Genomic DNA, 15670 nt, shown 5'->3' on the forward strand with positions numbered 1-15670 from the left:
AGCTAGGCGCTCCCTCCGGCTCCGGCCGTCCCGGGCGCCGGGCCTCGCCTCAGTCCCGGCCCGCTGGCAGCCACCTGGGCCGGGATGTGCCCGCCTCCGCGGCGGCCGGCTTCTCGTCTCCATGACAATAGCGCGCCGTAGCCCCGCCCGGTCCCACCCCCTCGGCGCCGTGACTCGGAGGGAAGCGGGCTCACGTCGCTGGGGGGCGGGGCCAGTGGAGGCCAGCGTCCAATTAGAGATGGAGGCAAGGAGGGACAGGGCGGGGCTGACAGAGACATTGCCGAATGTCTGCTTGAGGGGCGGAGCGTGGGGGGGGGCGAAGTTGACGGTGAGGGAGGAGTTAGCGCGCCTGCGTGAAGTCCGGCAGCGGAGCGCGTCGGAGTTTACTTCTGTGGGTCAGTGTGAGGGGCCTGGAGCTCCGTAAATAAAGTGTATCTTGCTTGTCAAAGTCCCTGCGGGGAACTGTGTAGTTGTCTTTCGGCCTGCGTGTGCCGCAGTTTTATGAAAGGTCACGAAGTCCGTGATATACCGAGCTCCAGTGGAGTGCCCAACACTGTGCCAGCCCTGTTTTGGTTCACCAGCGCCCCTGTCTGTCCCAGGGTTCGAGTGCGTCAGGCTTGTGGCGGCGCGGGACGGGGGGACAGGCAGGGGGTCTGTTTTGTATTCTAACTGTGTGGCCGTCATGGGCAAGGGCTCTGCCTGTGACTCAGTTGTGTGTGTTTGCCTTGCCAGCGCCTCGCTGAACAAACAGTGGTTGGGTTGGGCAAAGCTGAGTGTTTGCAATGGAGCGTGGGCGGGTGCTAAAGTGCGCGCTAAGGGGAAGGGGACCCGCACCCTCCACCACCACCCGCCTGGCAGAGGGAGCTGCGGATGGAAAGCCCGAGGAAGAGGCGGCGAGGCATGGTGGGGGCCAGAGGGGGTGTAGTGGGATCCGTGGACCTATTCTGGTACAGCTGCTTCTTCGTGTGGCAGCTCTTGCCCATTACCTCTCCTCTAGAGAAAGGCTCTCCCCGTAATCCCGGCCCTCCCCATTCCTTGCCGTTTGGAGGGGAGTTGGTGGAAGGAGGCCGGAGACGTGCAGATGTCCAAGGCCTGTCTCTCGCCCACCTGCTGCTGCTGGCGGAGAGGGACAGTCATCTCGGCCTCCCCGCGCCCCGGACGAGGGCATCCCTCCGTCTCTTCCAGGGACCTTCATTCCAGGTCTCCAACTCGCTCTCCGGCTCCCTGGCTTGGGGGAGAAGCCAGGGGCGGGTAGGTGACGGTCCGCTTGGGAGCCCAGCCTCTTGCGGAACAAGAAATCCGCTAACTCCGCGGTTTACTGTGGCAAGCACAGAGCAGAGCGTTCGCCCGCGCCCAGCCCGCCGCCTCGCTGCCTTTGTGCTTCGGAGCGACCGGACCCGCCACCAGGGCCTGCCTTGTGTCGGAATCGCCACTCTACCCCGACTTAGCAGGGAAGGAAAGTTGGAAGAGATCGGCGCGCCTGGGATGTGATTGTCATCCTGGGGCCGGCGCTCGAGAGTCTGAGAAAGAGAGGGAGAGAGACCCGGGAGAGAACGGAGGGGGGTGGGGGGGGGAGAAAAAGAGGAGGGTGGAGAGGAGGGCCGCGGAGGAGAGGCGGGAGCGAGGGAGGGGCGAGGGGAGCGCCAGCGAGCGGGAGAGGGAGCCGGGGAGGAAGAGGGAGAGGGCGAGGCGCGCCTGGCGGCCGGGTTGGCTGCGGCCGCCCAGAGGTTCCTGCCAGTCCTCCCACCGACTACACCCCGGGAAGGAGGAGCTTCAGGCGCGCACAAGGCGTCAGAATCCTCAATTTCCAACTTAGCATCTTGGCAGGACCTTTGCGAAGCCAAAAGCAGAGCCCCCCAGTGCAAAGAGCGAGGGGGAAACAGAGAAAGCTGCAAGGGAGGGGGGAGAAACCAAGCCGGGGCGAGCAAGGCGCGCAGAGGAGAGGGCTCGGCAGTCGCAGCCGGAGGCGCGCGGGAAGCCAGCGAGGAGGCGCCGCGGGCCGGAGCCCGGGAGCCGGGGCCCGAGAAGCGGCAGCCGGGGGCAGCCGGAGGCCAGGTGCCCGCCCGCTCGCCCTCGCAGGGCGCCGCCCGGCTCGTTGGCGGCCGCGGCGCGGCGCGCCCCATGCCCGTGTGTGGCCATGTCCTACCCGCAGGGCTACTTGTACCAGCCGTCCGCCTCTCTGGCGCTCTACTCGTGCCCGGCGTACAGCACCAGCGTCATCTCGGGGCCCCGCACGGATGAGCTCGGCCGCTCGTCGTCGGGCTCCGCATTCTCGCCCTACGCCGGCTCCACCGCCTTCACGGCGCCCTCGCCGGGCTACAACTCGCACCTCCAGTACGGTGCCGACCCCGCGGCTGCCGCCGCCGCCGCCTTCTCTTCATACGTGGTGAGTGAGCGGGTGCCGCGGCGGGCAAGGGCAGCTGGGGCCGCGCGGGGCGGGCGGGGGCTGCGGAGGACACGGGCCCTGGCGCCACCGCGACCGCCCCCGCCAAGCTTCGCGGCCCCTGCAAACTTGGGCGACTGTCTCGCTCGGCTTCTCCCGGGCCTCGGGCTCAGGAGTTGCTCGGAGAGCAGAGCCGCGTCCTGCTTGGGTCGCTGAGCGGGCGGAGAGGGTTTTTTGGAGGAGAGGTCGCTGCAATTAAAGAGCAGCGTCCGGCTCAAACATGAGCTCCAGGCCGCCCTGCAGATTTTATTTTATTTTATCTTATTTTATTGGTTTTGCCATTTTGGAAAAGTAGTTCAAAAGAAACGGACCAGAATTCACAGCAGAAGCGCGCTAAGTCAATGTAAATGTGTTTGGCCTCGCCTTTAATTAGTCCTCCAAAATGTTGCAAATCCGTAATCCTATCTTCGCAATCCGATTTGGAGGTATTAGATTTCTGAAAAGTCGGCCGAGCTGCGGTGCATCCGGGATTTTTCGGCCGGGTGCACTTTCTGGAAAAACGCCGTGGCTTCGGTTTGGGGTAACATTTTTTTGGGGGGGTGAGAGTGCCCGGGCAAGGCTTAGCTTTTCCTTTGCCTTTCTCTATGTGGGGAAAAAATGCCTTGACTTCCTTTGCTCTCTCCCCTTGCGCCTAACGTGCAGCCATCCGGGCACGAAGTGCCGAGTCGCCGCCGCTGCACAGGCCTCCATCTGGGTGGAGGGCCTGGCCAAGGTGGCCCGATCTGCGCATGGGGGGCGGACTTGCCCCGGCAGACGCGGGCCTACTGGGTGCCGCTGAGGCCAGGACGGCTTCAAGCGTCCCCAAAGGATGGGAGTCAGGAGTTGGTGCCCCCCACTCCCTACGGAGGAGGAGGAGGAAGAGTTGCCCCTGGATTTGAGCCTGCCAGCCCTACCCCAGGGGAAGTCGGAGTTTGGGCCTCGCAGCTCGCGGACCCCTGGGCGCAGGGAAAACGTGCTTCGGTCGTCTAGGTGGTCCTGGGGACCATGGCCCGCTCTCACCCTCTCTTTGCCTGTTCCTTGCAGGGCTCTCCCTATGATCATACGCCGGGGATGGCAGGTTCCCTAGGGTACCACCCCTACGCGGCGCCCCTGGGCTCGTACCCCTACGGGGACCCCGCGTACCGGAAGAACGCCACACGAGACGCCACCGCCACGCTCAAGGCCTGGCTCAACGAGCACCGTAAGAACCCCTACCCCACCAAGGGCGAGAAGATCATGCTGGCCATCATCACCAAGATGACCCTCACCCAGGTGTCCACCTGGTTCGCCAACGCGCGCCGGCGCCTCAAGAAGGAGAACAAGATGACGTGGACGCCGCGGAACCGCAGCGAGGACGAGGAGGAGGAGGAGAACATTGATCTGGAGAAAAACGACGAGGATGAGCCCCAGAAGCCAGAGGACAAGGGCGACTCCGAGGGCTCTGAAGCAGGTTGGTGGACGCGGGAAAGGGTGTGTTGGAGCGGGAGTAAGAAGGAAAAGGGGGGGCCTGGAGGTTGGGGGCTAGGGTCACTGCTTTTGCCGGCGGGGACCTGGGCCCCACGGCGCGGCCTCCGCGCCCCTGACGGCCTGGGGTTTCGCCCGCAGGAGGAGCGGAGCAGAAGGCGGCTTCGGGCTGCGAACGGCTTCAGGGGCCGCCCACCCCCGCCGGCAAGGAGACGGAGGGCAGCCTCAGCGACTCGGATTTTAAGGAGCCGCCATCCGAGGGCCGTCTGGACGCGCTGCCCGGGCCCCCCCGCGCCGGCGGGCCTTCCCCGGCGGGGCCAGCGGCAGCGCGGTTGGCCGAGGACCCGGCCCCTCACTACCCCTCCGGCGCGCCGGCTCCGGGCCCGCACCCAGCCGCGGGAGAGCTGCCCCCCGGTCCCGGCGGGCCCTCGGTCATACACTCTCCGCCACCGCCGCCGCCACAGGCGGTGCTCGCCAAGCCCAAACTGTGGTCTCTGGCAGAGATCGCCACATCCTCGGACAAAGTCAAGGACGGGGGCAGCGGGAGCGAAGGCTCTCCATGCCCACCGTGCCCCGGGCCGGTAGCGGGGCAAGCCTTAGGAGGCAGCCGCGCATCGCCGGCCCCGGCGCCATCGCGCTCGCCCTCGGCGCAGTGCCCCTTTCCCGGCGGGACGGTGCTGTCCCGGCCTCTCTACTACACGGCGCCCTTCTATCCCGGCTATACGAACTATGGCTCCTTCGGACACCTTCACGGCCACCCAGGGCCAGGGCCAGGCCCCACAACCGGTCCGGGCTCGCATTTCAATGGATTAAACCAGACCGTGTTGAACCGAGCGGACGCTTTGGCTAAAGACCCGAAAATGTTGCGGAGCCAGTCTCAGCTAGACCTGTGCAAAGACTCTCCCTATGAATTGAAGAAAGGTATGTCCGACATTTAACGCGGGCTGCGTCGGTCCCGGACTTTCCTAATTTATTAAAAAAACATGGCCTTGGCAGTTATTTTTCCATCAACAAGAGAGAAAAACAAAACTACCCCTCCTATTAAAAAGTTTATAGTTCATGGAGATGGATGACATACCCATGTAAACATCTCCCCACACAAAAATGTCTTAACCAACCGAAAAGAAAAAAAATTTAAAAAAGGATTTGTATTAAATCTTATTCTGTATATTTAATGTAGCATTTTTGTATTTAAATTGATAATTCAATATCTTTGAAGTAAATTATGAAATTAAGACACCTGTACAGGCATTTAATGTTTTTTTTGTAATATAAATATATACATTTGTGTTTCCCCCGAAACTGTTTCATAGTTTAAAAATACAAGTTTAATTTAATTTTTTACACCTATTGATTTTTCTGGGTATGAGCTAAAGTATTATTACAGAAAGGAAACAGGTTATACTCTTAGATTTAAAAAGTAAAAGAAACTGCAGCCGCCTTTGTAAAATGCAAAATATTTAATTAAAAGAGATTTTAACATAATCAGAGCCACTCATTACTTTTTAGAAGCCTCAATAAACTGTCCATCCCCTTGGACAAAAGGTGGAAACTGCAACTTTCTTTCTTTCCTTTTTTTCTCTTCTTTCTTTCTTTCTTTCTTTCTTTCTTTCTTTCTTTTTTTTTTTTTTTTCCCAAAGTGGGGAATGAAAGGTTTCACAGAACCTCAGTGTGCCAGGGGGAAGCCATAATTAGGCGGCAGGCCCCGGGGACCCTGGCCCTGCTGGGAATGCAGATTTGGATCCCTGATGCAGGCTGCTTGGGGGAGATTGGACCCTGGAGGAAGGAGCAGAGAGACCCAAGTGTGTGCCCAGAAGGGAGAAGAGATGGTAAAGCCTGCTAGAGACACGCACCACCCGAGCACCATCGCTTAACCTAATTACTTCCAATCAGTGTCGTGTTTTATGCAAAGCAATCAGCTGGTGAACTTTGCTAATGAGTTCGATTTTATGCCGGATTTAGCCCTTATTACTATTTCAAAGGTGCTGTGGGCTAATGCGGGCGGGGAGCGTTAGGGGATGCCAAGGAGAAGGCTTTCCCAAGTCACTGTTTTCACTACCCCCTTTAAAACTGGGCATTGATCTCTTCGTTGGATTTGATTAAATTAGTAAATGTTCCAGCCGCGACTGTGCGGGTGGTAGGCAGCGAGACTGGGGCCGCGGGACTGGCTAGGGGACGGTTCCCCCCTTTCACAGGTAGGTGTCACACTTGTCCTGAAATACAAGCCTGCACTTTGCAGAGTCGGAGATTGGAGAGAGTGGGCGGAAGTGGGGGATAGAGAGCCACAGTCGCTTGGGGGCAGTGAGGGGAGCCCCGAACGAACTGGAGGGTGCCCCCAGCCCCCGCTCCCGCACGCGCCCCTTTTTGGACAAGTGGCCTTCAAAAGTTCGAAGACATTTGCCTAGATAATGAGGCTGTTGTGGACTCGATCAGGCTTGTCGTCGCGTTAGCACTTTTCCTGAATCTGATTCGAAAGTCTAAGTAGTAACAAAAGTATTGGAGGGGGTTTATTTTCTAGTTTTAATCCCGCATGTTTCATCTCAAAATGAAAAATCAGGTTGAGTCTCAATCCCAAATGGGGAAAAGACACCGCCCTGTGCCGGAGGCCCGCCAACAGTGTCGGTGTTCGTGTCTCCATTTTGCATCGGAGAGGTGGAACCGAGGACGTGTTTTACTTCGTGGGAAATTTTCGGTGGTCGGGGGAGGGGAGGGTTTACCGCAAAAACATACTCCAGCCAGGGGAATTAATTTGCTCTATTAAACCCAAGCTTGAGTGCAGAGTGAATGTGTTTGCACATAACACCGGTTTAATTAGCCTAAATCAGAATGCACATATTTGCATTTCTACTTAAGATTACTTTAACCCTACTTGTTTTTTTAGACACACCCCAAACTTTCATCGAAGTTTTAAATTTTGCTTTTTTTTTTTTTTAAACCTGCGACGGGACTCCATTCGCTTATTCGAATTTAAACAAGTTTGCAAACTGCAATGTCCAGATGTTTTTGCGAACAGCAGTCGATTTAAGAGTTTAAATTAGTGAGAAAATTCACGCAGGGAAAATGGTTTCAAAGCTGGAAGTGTGAGTGATTAAATATGCATGAGATGATCGTATTTTATTTTGTCCCTTTAATTATAAATGATTTTTTTTAAACAATTGCATTCCAGAGATGACTAGCCCTACCACCCCCCCCCCCCCCCCACCCCCGCGCCCCCCCCCCCCCCCCCCCCCCCCCCCCCCGCCCCCCGTCCACACTCAGCTCCCCCCCCCCCCCCTCCCCCCCCCCCCCCCCGCCCCCCCCAGTTGAATATGCAGCCCCAGGAGTCACCTTCTCTTCTAAAAAAGTCAGAAGAATAGACCAGTCCCCTTCTCTTAAGAGAGAGTTTAAGGACCACATCAGCTCTGCGGGGTTTTGGAAGCGCCGGCCCTAAACCCTGCCCAACGATTTTAAAAAAGAAAATTACAGGCCTCCTTGTGTTCTCGGGAATATGCAAATAGCGCGGCGCGGGCCTCCCAAGTCTGAGATCCGAGGCTCGGGGCTGGGAGCCGAATGCCCGCGGGGCTCCCTGGGAACGGGAATCGCGCACCGGGGAGCTCGCGGCGTTTCTCCCCAACGAGGGGCGGCGCAAGGAGCCTCCCGGCCAGGGAGAGAAACCACCAAGGGCCGGAAGGCTGGAACCCGAGTCGCTGCCCCCTGTCCGCATCCCTCCTGCCCTTGGCCTCTGCAGGGTCTACGGGTTTCTCTGCGTACTTCATCTTGAATACAAGCCTCCAATTAAGTTTGGGGTTTGCTCTTTGCAGAGCTGGGTTTCTTGGCCAGTGATTTGTCTGGTGTCTAGAGACTTTCCAGTTTGGGGGAAGCCTGCCCCGCAGTTCGGGGTTCGGATAATTAGATGTCTCCAGCGTTTAATCCTAGAAGTAGTTTCGCGTCTTTACGCTCCCAAATGCCTCCTCGAGCCCGCTTGGCTGCGTCTTGGGCCGTCTCAAAGGCAGAGCATCTTGGAGGCGCTGAGGGCAAACTTCCGGGGTGCAGTGGAGTCGAGGTTTGTTCGCAGGCTTAGACTGGGGTGCGGGAGTTGCGCGAGGCAGTGCTTAAGACACCCGGGTGCGGGGGCAGCGCGGGCCTTTGCCACCTGCACTTGACTGCGCTGGTTCTGGACCATTCGAGGAGCCTTTAGCTTGGCACTCAGGTCCCAGGAGGGCCGAATCCCAGGCAGCAGGGGCAGAGGGATCACTGCGTGGGGTCTATGCAGTCACCCGCCCTGAGGCAGCGCCAAACCGGGACTGACTGGATCCCTTCCCTTACTTCTCTGTGTGGGTCCGAATCAGGTCATGGGATTTGGGGGTGAAGAGCCAACCGCCCAGTCAATCCTCGAGGGCGCATGAGCGGACACTGAGGAGAAGCTACAGAAAGGGCAGATTGCTGCTTCTCTTCCCGCTCCTCGGCTCGGGGTGCCTGAGCTCGAAATGTTGTTCCCCGGCCTGGGTACGGGGCCTGCATCGAGGCCTTCTGGTTTGCAAACCCTTCGGGGCCTCTCGTTTTGTTAGAGGTGCGAAGCCCTTGGAGCCTGGAAGGTTGCGGGGGAGGGTCGTACGTGCAGTTTTAGAAATGACCCACCTGTCCCCCACGACTAGCTGCCAGCTCGGGCAGACGCGAGCAATAGCGCTTCGCAAAGCGCCAAAGTGAAAGGAATGTGATTGCGCTCCCAGGAGGGAGCCCAGCACGGATGCAGTTTAGGAAGGGCGCCGCCTACTGGTCCCCTGGCGCCACGCTGTTGGCAGAGAGGAGGAGTTAAGGCAAGACCTGGCTCTGTCCCCCACCCCCAGCGGGGTCTTAGCTCTGAACCCCAAGCGGGTCAAACTGAAACTGCCCAGCTACCGCACTCGCCGCAGCTCGGGTCCCAGGACCCAGTTAGCATTGGAGATTTGGAGAGCAGGGCTTGCGATTAGAACAGTTTTAACCCCACCGATTCCCGCCACGGTTTGGGCAGAAACTAGTCAGAAACTAGGCGGCCGGCAATTGAGGAAATACGCCCACGGTTGAAACAGTGTGCGGGTGGGAGACCGCCGCGGTGCGTGGCCCAGGCAGCGCGCCCCGGCTCCCGCTAGGCTTCAGGTGTGCGCTTACCTTCTGCTGGCCTTTCCGGGCCAGGGTTCTGGAACCCGCACAGTTTTGTTTTTAGTCTGCGGGCTGGCCTATCCGGGGTCTACCACGCAACCGCACCCCGTAAAACCGTTTCTGTCTTTTGGCCTATGCGTTGGACATCCATAGAAAAAGGAAAAACTAAACTACCTTCGCATTCTTGAAACCCTCCTATTTCGAAAGCATTTTGATGAGGTCGGCGCAGCAAACCAAGAGGTGCACACCTGAGCGTCCGTTTTTACTCCCACAGAAGCGCTAACCCATAGTGTCGACTGATCTCCCCCGGTGCAGAGATACTGGGGAAAAGCGGAGGCGCGTCCTCGGCCTGGATCTTGGAATCCCTTTCCACTCGGCCACCGACTAGGAAAATCGGGCCTGACTGAGACCTTGCCACCTGCCCTCCTTCCAAACTGGCCAAAACTGCAGGACTGTCCCTAGACCCACCCCACGGGTCTCCCTCGGTGACCTGGCCAGAGTTGCTCTCGTTTTCGTTTTCGTTTAAAATGCGACTTGGGTCCAGGACACAAGAGGGGGCCCAGGTTGTGGCCTAAGGGAGGATCGCCTCTGCGGCAGGGATGCAGCTCTGGCCGCACCTCCTGCCCAGGTCGGCCCTTCCGGCCCTTGCGGGGGGTCTCTGGCCTCCTGTCGGCTCTAGGCTCCAGCTCTCAGTCCCCAAGGCGGCCCTCCTCGCTGCGCTCGTTTCCGGCGCCCGGACGAGCCCGGCGCGCCCAGACGCCACTTTTCCCCAGTGAAATCTGCTTTTATTTGCTCCGAGCAAACCCCGGGCTCTCAGCGCTCTCGCCTGATGGATGCAAATGTAAATGTGCACTTATTTAATTGGATCAGGCCCCAAGATAAAAGAGATAAACGGCTCCCCGTTTGCTAACTTATTTTCCGAAGCATGCAGCGCCGCGGAGGGGAAGCTAATGAAGGAGCCGCGCGTCGCTCAGCGCTCCAGCCCTCCACGGTTATAGTGCGCTGGCCGGTTGGTAGGTTCCGCTCGGCTGGCGGCTCCTCCTCGACCTCCTTTGCATGGCCCCTTGCCGCCGGGTAGGGTGCCCATGGGACCTTCTGTGCTCCAGGACCAGAAAGAGAGAAGGCGCGGCGCGGGCTTCGCTTTTGCAAATATCCCACTCCTCGCCAGAATTTTCTCTGGCTCTTTCCCTTCCCGTCTCTTACTCAGCTCCCCAAGCTGGAGTCCAACCGGCCCCAGTCCATTTGATAGAAAATCCCTTCTTGCTTTCCTCCCCAGGCGTCGTCTTTCGCCCTAGGTGGCTGTCTCAGAGAGAAAGAAACCAGGGCCACGAAAAAGGCTAGGCGCGCCCCACCTCCACCCCCGCCACCAGGGTCCCGTGGAGCAGCCCTTTAGACAGAAGGACCCCCTTCTCTGTTCCCAGATGGCTGTGTTTTGGAGCCTGGGGTTTCTTTCAGAATTGTCGGGACGCCATGGATTACCTACCCTCCAGCCTGCCCCATAACGCGCACGCAATATACACAGCCCTTCAATAATTTCAAGGGGTCACGGAACCCGGACATCTAGGCATTAGGAGGAGAAAGGTCTGCTTGGCTCTTCCTTCCCCGGGTCTGGAGTTCAGAACTTCAAAGCTGGCTCGTCCTCCTCTGCCATCCTTAGTTCGTTCCCCAAGCTGGGCCTGGGACTCCCCCCACTGCCAAATTTTTCTTCTTTTCGGAAGGGCTGGGGCGGACGTTGGGGTGGGTAAGGACAGGAGGCCAGACACAGCAGTCTGCGGTGCCTGGGGGTAAAGGAGCCCGGGAAAGGGGAGCCCTCGTCGGAGACCCGCTCCAGGTAGCCCCCGGAAGCTAAGCTGGGCAGGACTTGAGAGGGCTGGCGCACGGGAGGCTGGCCAGGGCTGGGCCGGGTGAGGCCGGGCTAGGCTGGGCGGCAAGGCCGCGCCCCATCCCCAAGGCGCTGATGGATTGGCTTGTCAGGAGAGCTCTGTGCGCGGAGCCCATCAGAAAGCACTTACCTCGCTATACTGAAATTACTGTCTTTTCAGGGGCTAATTTGTGTAACTCCCATGGAGGGGCTTGGAGGGGGTTTGATGAGGCATAAAATGATGATTAATGAATTTATTGGCCGCTGCTCATCAAACAAGGGCTAGAGAGCTCCGGTCAGCACTGGCGGCCTGGCGGCGTCGCTCATCACAGCCGGGGTACCGCCTTGGGGGGCGGGGAGCGGGGTGCTTAGCGCTGCCAGGGTTTCCCCTAGCGCCTGGCCCTGGCCCTGGCGCTTTCGTTAACCTTAGCTGCTTCCTGCTGGCCAACCCCGCATTCAGGGCGACTGCAGCCAGCCGTGCCACCATCGCCCCCTGCGGGCGGGCTGCTCAAGCCTAGGGGGAGACTGGGCTCCTGTGGTGCAGGCCCGGATAGGTGGCAACCTCTCCAGCCTCAGCCTTGTAATAGCTGGGACAGAGTGTGACCAGGGAACCCCCAGGCAGCGCCGGAATGGAGGTGTGGGCTGTCGGCGAGAGACCTTATGGCTTACTGGTTGGGTGCTTGGGCCTTGGTGGCTAAGTCCTATCATCTGTAAAATGAGGCCTTATACCACCCCTGGTTTTGTGAGGATTCTAGTGAGTGGCATACAGTTGTCCTTCAGTACAGTTACTGGGGTCACACTCTCTTAAGACTACTTCATGAGAGACACTAGCCAAGGCCTGGGGTTAAAAGGGAAGGGCGGCAGACTGAGGCTTTGGGGAGGATCCTGCAAGAATGAATGATGTTCCTTAGCACTCCCCCTCCTCCCACCTTCTCTAGCTTCACAGCACTCCCTGGGGCTTGATGGGGGGACACTGGGAGCCTGGGAAGGCAGTTAGACAGGGGAGTGACCTGATGATCAGAGCTCAGCTTTGGGAAGCTGGCTGGACTAGCCTTGGGATAGAATAAATTTCAGATCAGTTCTCCCTGGTGGTGGTGGTTCAGAACTCCTCCCACTCACAACCTTTGTCTGCCTTTTGGAATCTGTCCACAAGGGCCTTTTGGCTTCCTCTGGTCTCAATCAAGAACTTGCAGCCCATGAACTTGTAAATTCTGCTGAGATTCTTCATCTCCCCTGCCGACCTTGTATCCTCCACACTGCCCCACCTTGATCTCTCAACAGTCTGCTCTACCTTTGACTCCCCAGGACATCCTGTCCTACTGAAATAATGCAGGAAAGACCTTGGCATTGATCCCATCCCATGGAATGCTTAGATTGGCCTCCAGGTTAGTGCAGTTCTGCTTAACCTGAGCACCTAAGATATCCCAGATGCGCTATTCCAGGTATGATTTTGCAGCAGTGAACAAAACAAAGCTTGCCTTCCTGGACCTTATACTGTGGAGGGGGAGACAAAAAGTGAGCAAATGAGTGTGATGATGGCTTCTCACAATGTCCGGATGATGAGTATTGGCAGAATAATTAAGTAGGGTAAGGATGTGGAAGGGATTTTGCTCCTTTAGCCAGGGTAGTCTGGGAAGCATCCCTTAGGAGGGGCCCTTGAGGAGATACCAGAAAGCAGTTGGGGAGTAGGCCATGAAGATATTGGAAGGGGCGATTTCTGGGCAGAGGGATGGCAAGTGCAAAGATCCTGAGTCAGAACAAATTTGAGCAACAGCAAGGGGAACTTTCCAGGAGGTGATGAGGCCAAGGCAAACCCAGGTTTGGGCTATAGGGGGTTTTGTTGGTCTTGGTGAGATCTTTGGGTTTAATGATGAGAGAGAGAAAGGAAGAGAGGGATGGTCTGGGGGAGTGATAGGATCTAATTTATGTATTCGAGGCATTCCCCAGACATGAAGAGCTGAAGCTCTGGGTGTGCAAGATCGGAGCAGGGCCCAGCTAGGAGGCTAATGGTAGAATCCAGGGGGAGGTAATGCTGTCTTGGACCATGGAGGTCGCCAGAGAAGTAGTGGTTGCTCCCAGTGATCAGGTTTAGGCCATATTTTGAAAGTAGAGTCAACAGGCTTTGCTGATAGATTGAATGTGGGAGGTGGGCCGAGGGGAATTCTGGATGCCCCCAAGGGTTTGGGCACTAAGAGACTTGGGAGATGCCATCTGTTGAGATGTCAAATATAAGAGAGGCACAGGGATTTTATTATATTACTTATTTTTTTTTAAAGATTTTATTTATTTATTTGATAGACAGAGATCACAAGTAGGCAGAGAGGCAGGCAGAGACAGAGAGAGGAGGAAGCACGCTCCCTGCTGAGCAGAGAGCCCGATGCGGGGCTGGATCCCAGGACCCTGGGATCATGATCTGAGCCGAAGGCAGAGGCTTTAACCCACTGAGCCACCCAGGTGCCCCTATTTTATTTTATTTTATTTTATTTTATTTTATTTTATTTTTTAAGAGGGAGAAAGTAAGACACTATTTGACCTGATCTCCATGCCCTTTGGCCCAGAAGAGCTGTTCCAGTGGACACAGGGCGTCCAGGGACAAACCCTAAAATGAGCACAATGTTTTCCCTCTTGAAACCAGACATCTTCGAGCTCCCTGACCACCACATCTGCCCTTTTACTCCTGTATTTTTTTCTTTTTCTTTCTTTCTTTCTTTTTTTTTTTTTTTTTTTTAATCAGTGGAGACACTGAGGTCCAGAAAATGAAAATGACTCGCCCAAGCTCACACAGTGAGTTCCCAGGCAGAACGGAGCCAGAAATCCAGGTCTCCTCACTCCTCGGCTGTGTTCTGCCTATGCCTCGCCCGAGCTGTGTTCTCTGGGATATTCGTATTTTAACAGAGAGCTGGAAACAAAATGCCTTAACAAAGAGGAATGAATTTATAATGGTGGAATCTCAGACACGGTGACAGGCTGTCAAGGGAGATATTTTTAGGCTGGGCCGGGAAACATCTTAGCCCTCCTCCAACGCTGCTGGAGGACTGCTGCCTCTTCAGGACTCCGCGTGTGAAGTGCAGATGAGGGCAAAGCTAGGAATGGGCCATCTCTCCCAGACACTCGACAGCAAGGAGGGTCTGAGCCTGCTGCCCCTGCCAAGGAGGGTTTTCTTCTGTAAATCATCGCTAGCTGAAAAGATTTGCTCATTTTCTCCTGTTGGAAGTGACTGTCTGCCCGCCGCACGCTGTTATCCTACATAATGCAAACAAAAATCAATGTTCCTTTACCCCTAGGTTCACAGAGCACCTCCTATCAAACAAAGATTTGAATAGGACTCAAGGCCCCGAATCATGGATCTTTCATGTATTTATTTTTGAATTCTTTCCTTCCTTCCCTCCCTCCCCCCTTCCTCCTTCCCGCCCTCCTCCCTCCCTCCATTCCTTTTTTCCTTCCTTCTTTTCTTTATGTCTTAGCTTGACTGTTTCTCCCCGTCCCCCCCCCCCAACCCCCCAATTCTTTTCTTGACTCCTTGTGTTGGATATATGGTCGTCAGCTTGGGCATTTTTTCTGTAAAACTATCAGTGGCTTTGTCCCAAGAGAACTCATAGGCCCTTAGGAACAGCACCTTGACATCTTTCAAGCAGAGTGAGACATCTGTTAGCCCTAGATTCCAAATACCCTCACAGTTCCACAGCATCCCAGACACCTTCCCAGCTAACTCATTTTGACATCAGACTTACCACACAGTTGTCATTTCTGAGACTTTTTTTTTTTTTTAGATCCAAACCACAAGGGGTTTTTGTTGTTGTTGTTGTTGTTAGTTTTGTTTGCTCTCTATTTGTATCCAGCATCTAAATCCAAACCCTGTGGTAATAGGTGACTCTTTTTCCAAATACTCATACGTGCAAAGATGTTCATTGGCCCATGAGGACCGATTTTCCTGGATCACGTAAAAGCGTGGATTAGCAGCAACTTGGAGAAAAGGGTTCATTTAGAACAAACACCACCTCTCTGCTCTCATGAAGAGTGTGGTACAAAAATCACTGGCCTGGTTTATTTTGGTTGGTGGAGTTGTTTTCCTCACCAAACTTTTTTTTTTTTTTCTTACTCACTTTCTTTTTCCTTTTTAAATTTTCTCTTTTACTCTGGCAAACACCTGCCAGTTCCTACACCACGTAGGAGGAATGTCTGAGAAGGCTCCATAGGACTTGAGTCTGTAAGGAATGAGCCCTTATGTTGCTCAGCCTCCTCAAAACCCTCGGGGGTTCCCACCCTCTGTGTCCCCGTCCCAGCCACCAACAATCACAACCACTATTTCCATAATAACTTCTTGCAAGTTTTGGAGTTTTATCACCATCTACTTATTTTGAAAGGGATATTTATACCAGTGCTGCAACTGGAAAATGAGTATCACTTGGCATCAACACAAGACAATGATAAAAAGCAAATTCGTGATGTGAGGTTCTTGGTGCCCTGGGCTCTGAAGGTGAGCGGCATCCCTCTTGGGGTCTCTGGTTGGTCCCAGAGGCCCCCCCAACCCCATTCCTCTGCTTTGCAGACCGCCTTCAAAATTACATGGGCCGCAGGAGCAAGTTTTCATCCTACCTAACACCACCTTGTGTGGCCCCGGAGATGGGCTTACCACACTTTGGAAAATGGTAACTGTTCATTTTCTAGGTATGGGAACAGAGGCCCCAACTTGTTCGACGTGCTCAAGGTCACAAAGCTGTCTGGTGACAGAGCCAGGGAAGGCTTCCTCCCCTTCCCCAGCCAGCTTCCCCGTGCTCCTTTCTGAATAAATGCCTTGGACAGTA

At 56.0% G+C, this 15670-nt stretch overlaps 1 protein-coding gene across 2 annotated transcripts; it reads left to right on the plus strand.

Moving 5' to 3' along the window:
• The first annotated feature begins 2137 nt into the window (after positions 1-2137).
• Positions 2138-5358, plus strand: LOC111157415 (iroquois homeobox 5). Of its 2 annotated transcripts, none has more exons than XM_022518796.1 (3): positions 2138-2386; positions 3467-3872; positions 4028-5358. In XM_022518796.1, exons 1-3 carry the CDS (start codon positions 2138-2140, stop codon positions 4822-4824), a joined length of 1452 nt encoding a protein of 483 aa, XP_022374504.1. In that variant the 3' UTR covers positions 4825-5358. The 2 variants fall into 2 exon arrangements, with proteins under 2 accessions (XP_022374504.1, XP_022374505.1); XM_022518797.1 differs by having other exon boundaries at positions 4031-5358.
• Positions 5359-15670: the final 10312 nt, after the last annotated feature.

Source organism: Enhydra lutris, unplaced genomic scaffold (genome assembly GCF_002288905.1).
Source record: "Enhydra lutris kenyoni isolate GAN:26980312 unplaced genomic scaffold, ASM228890v2 scaffoldscaffold54, whole genome shotgun sequence".
NCBI classification, from domain to species: domain Eukaryota; kingdom Metazoa; phylum Chordata; class Mammalia; order Carnivora; family Mustelidae; genus Enhydra; species Enhydra lutris.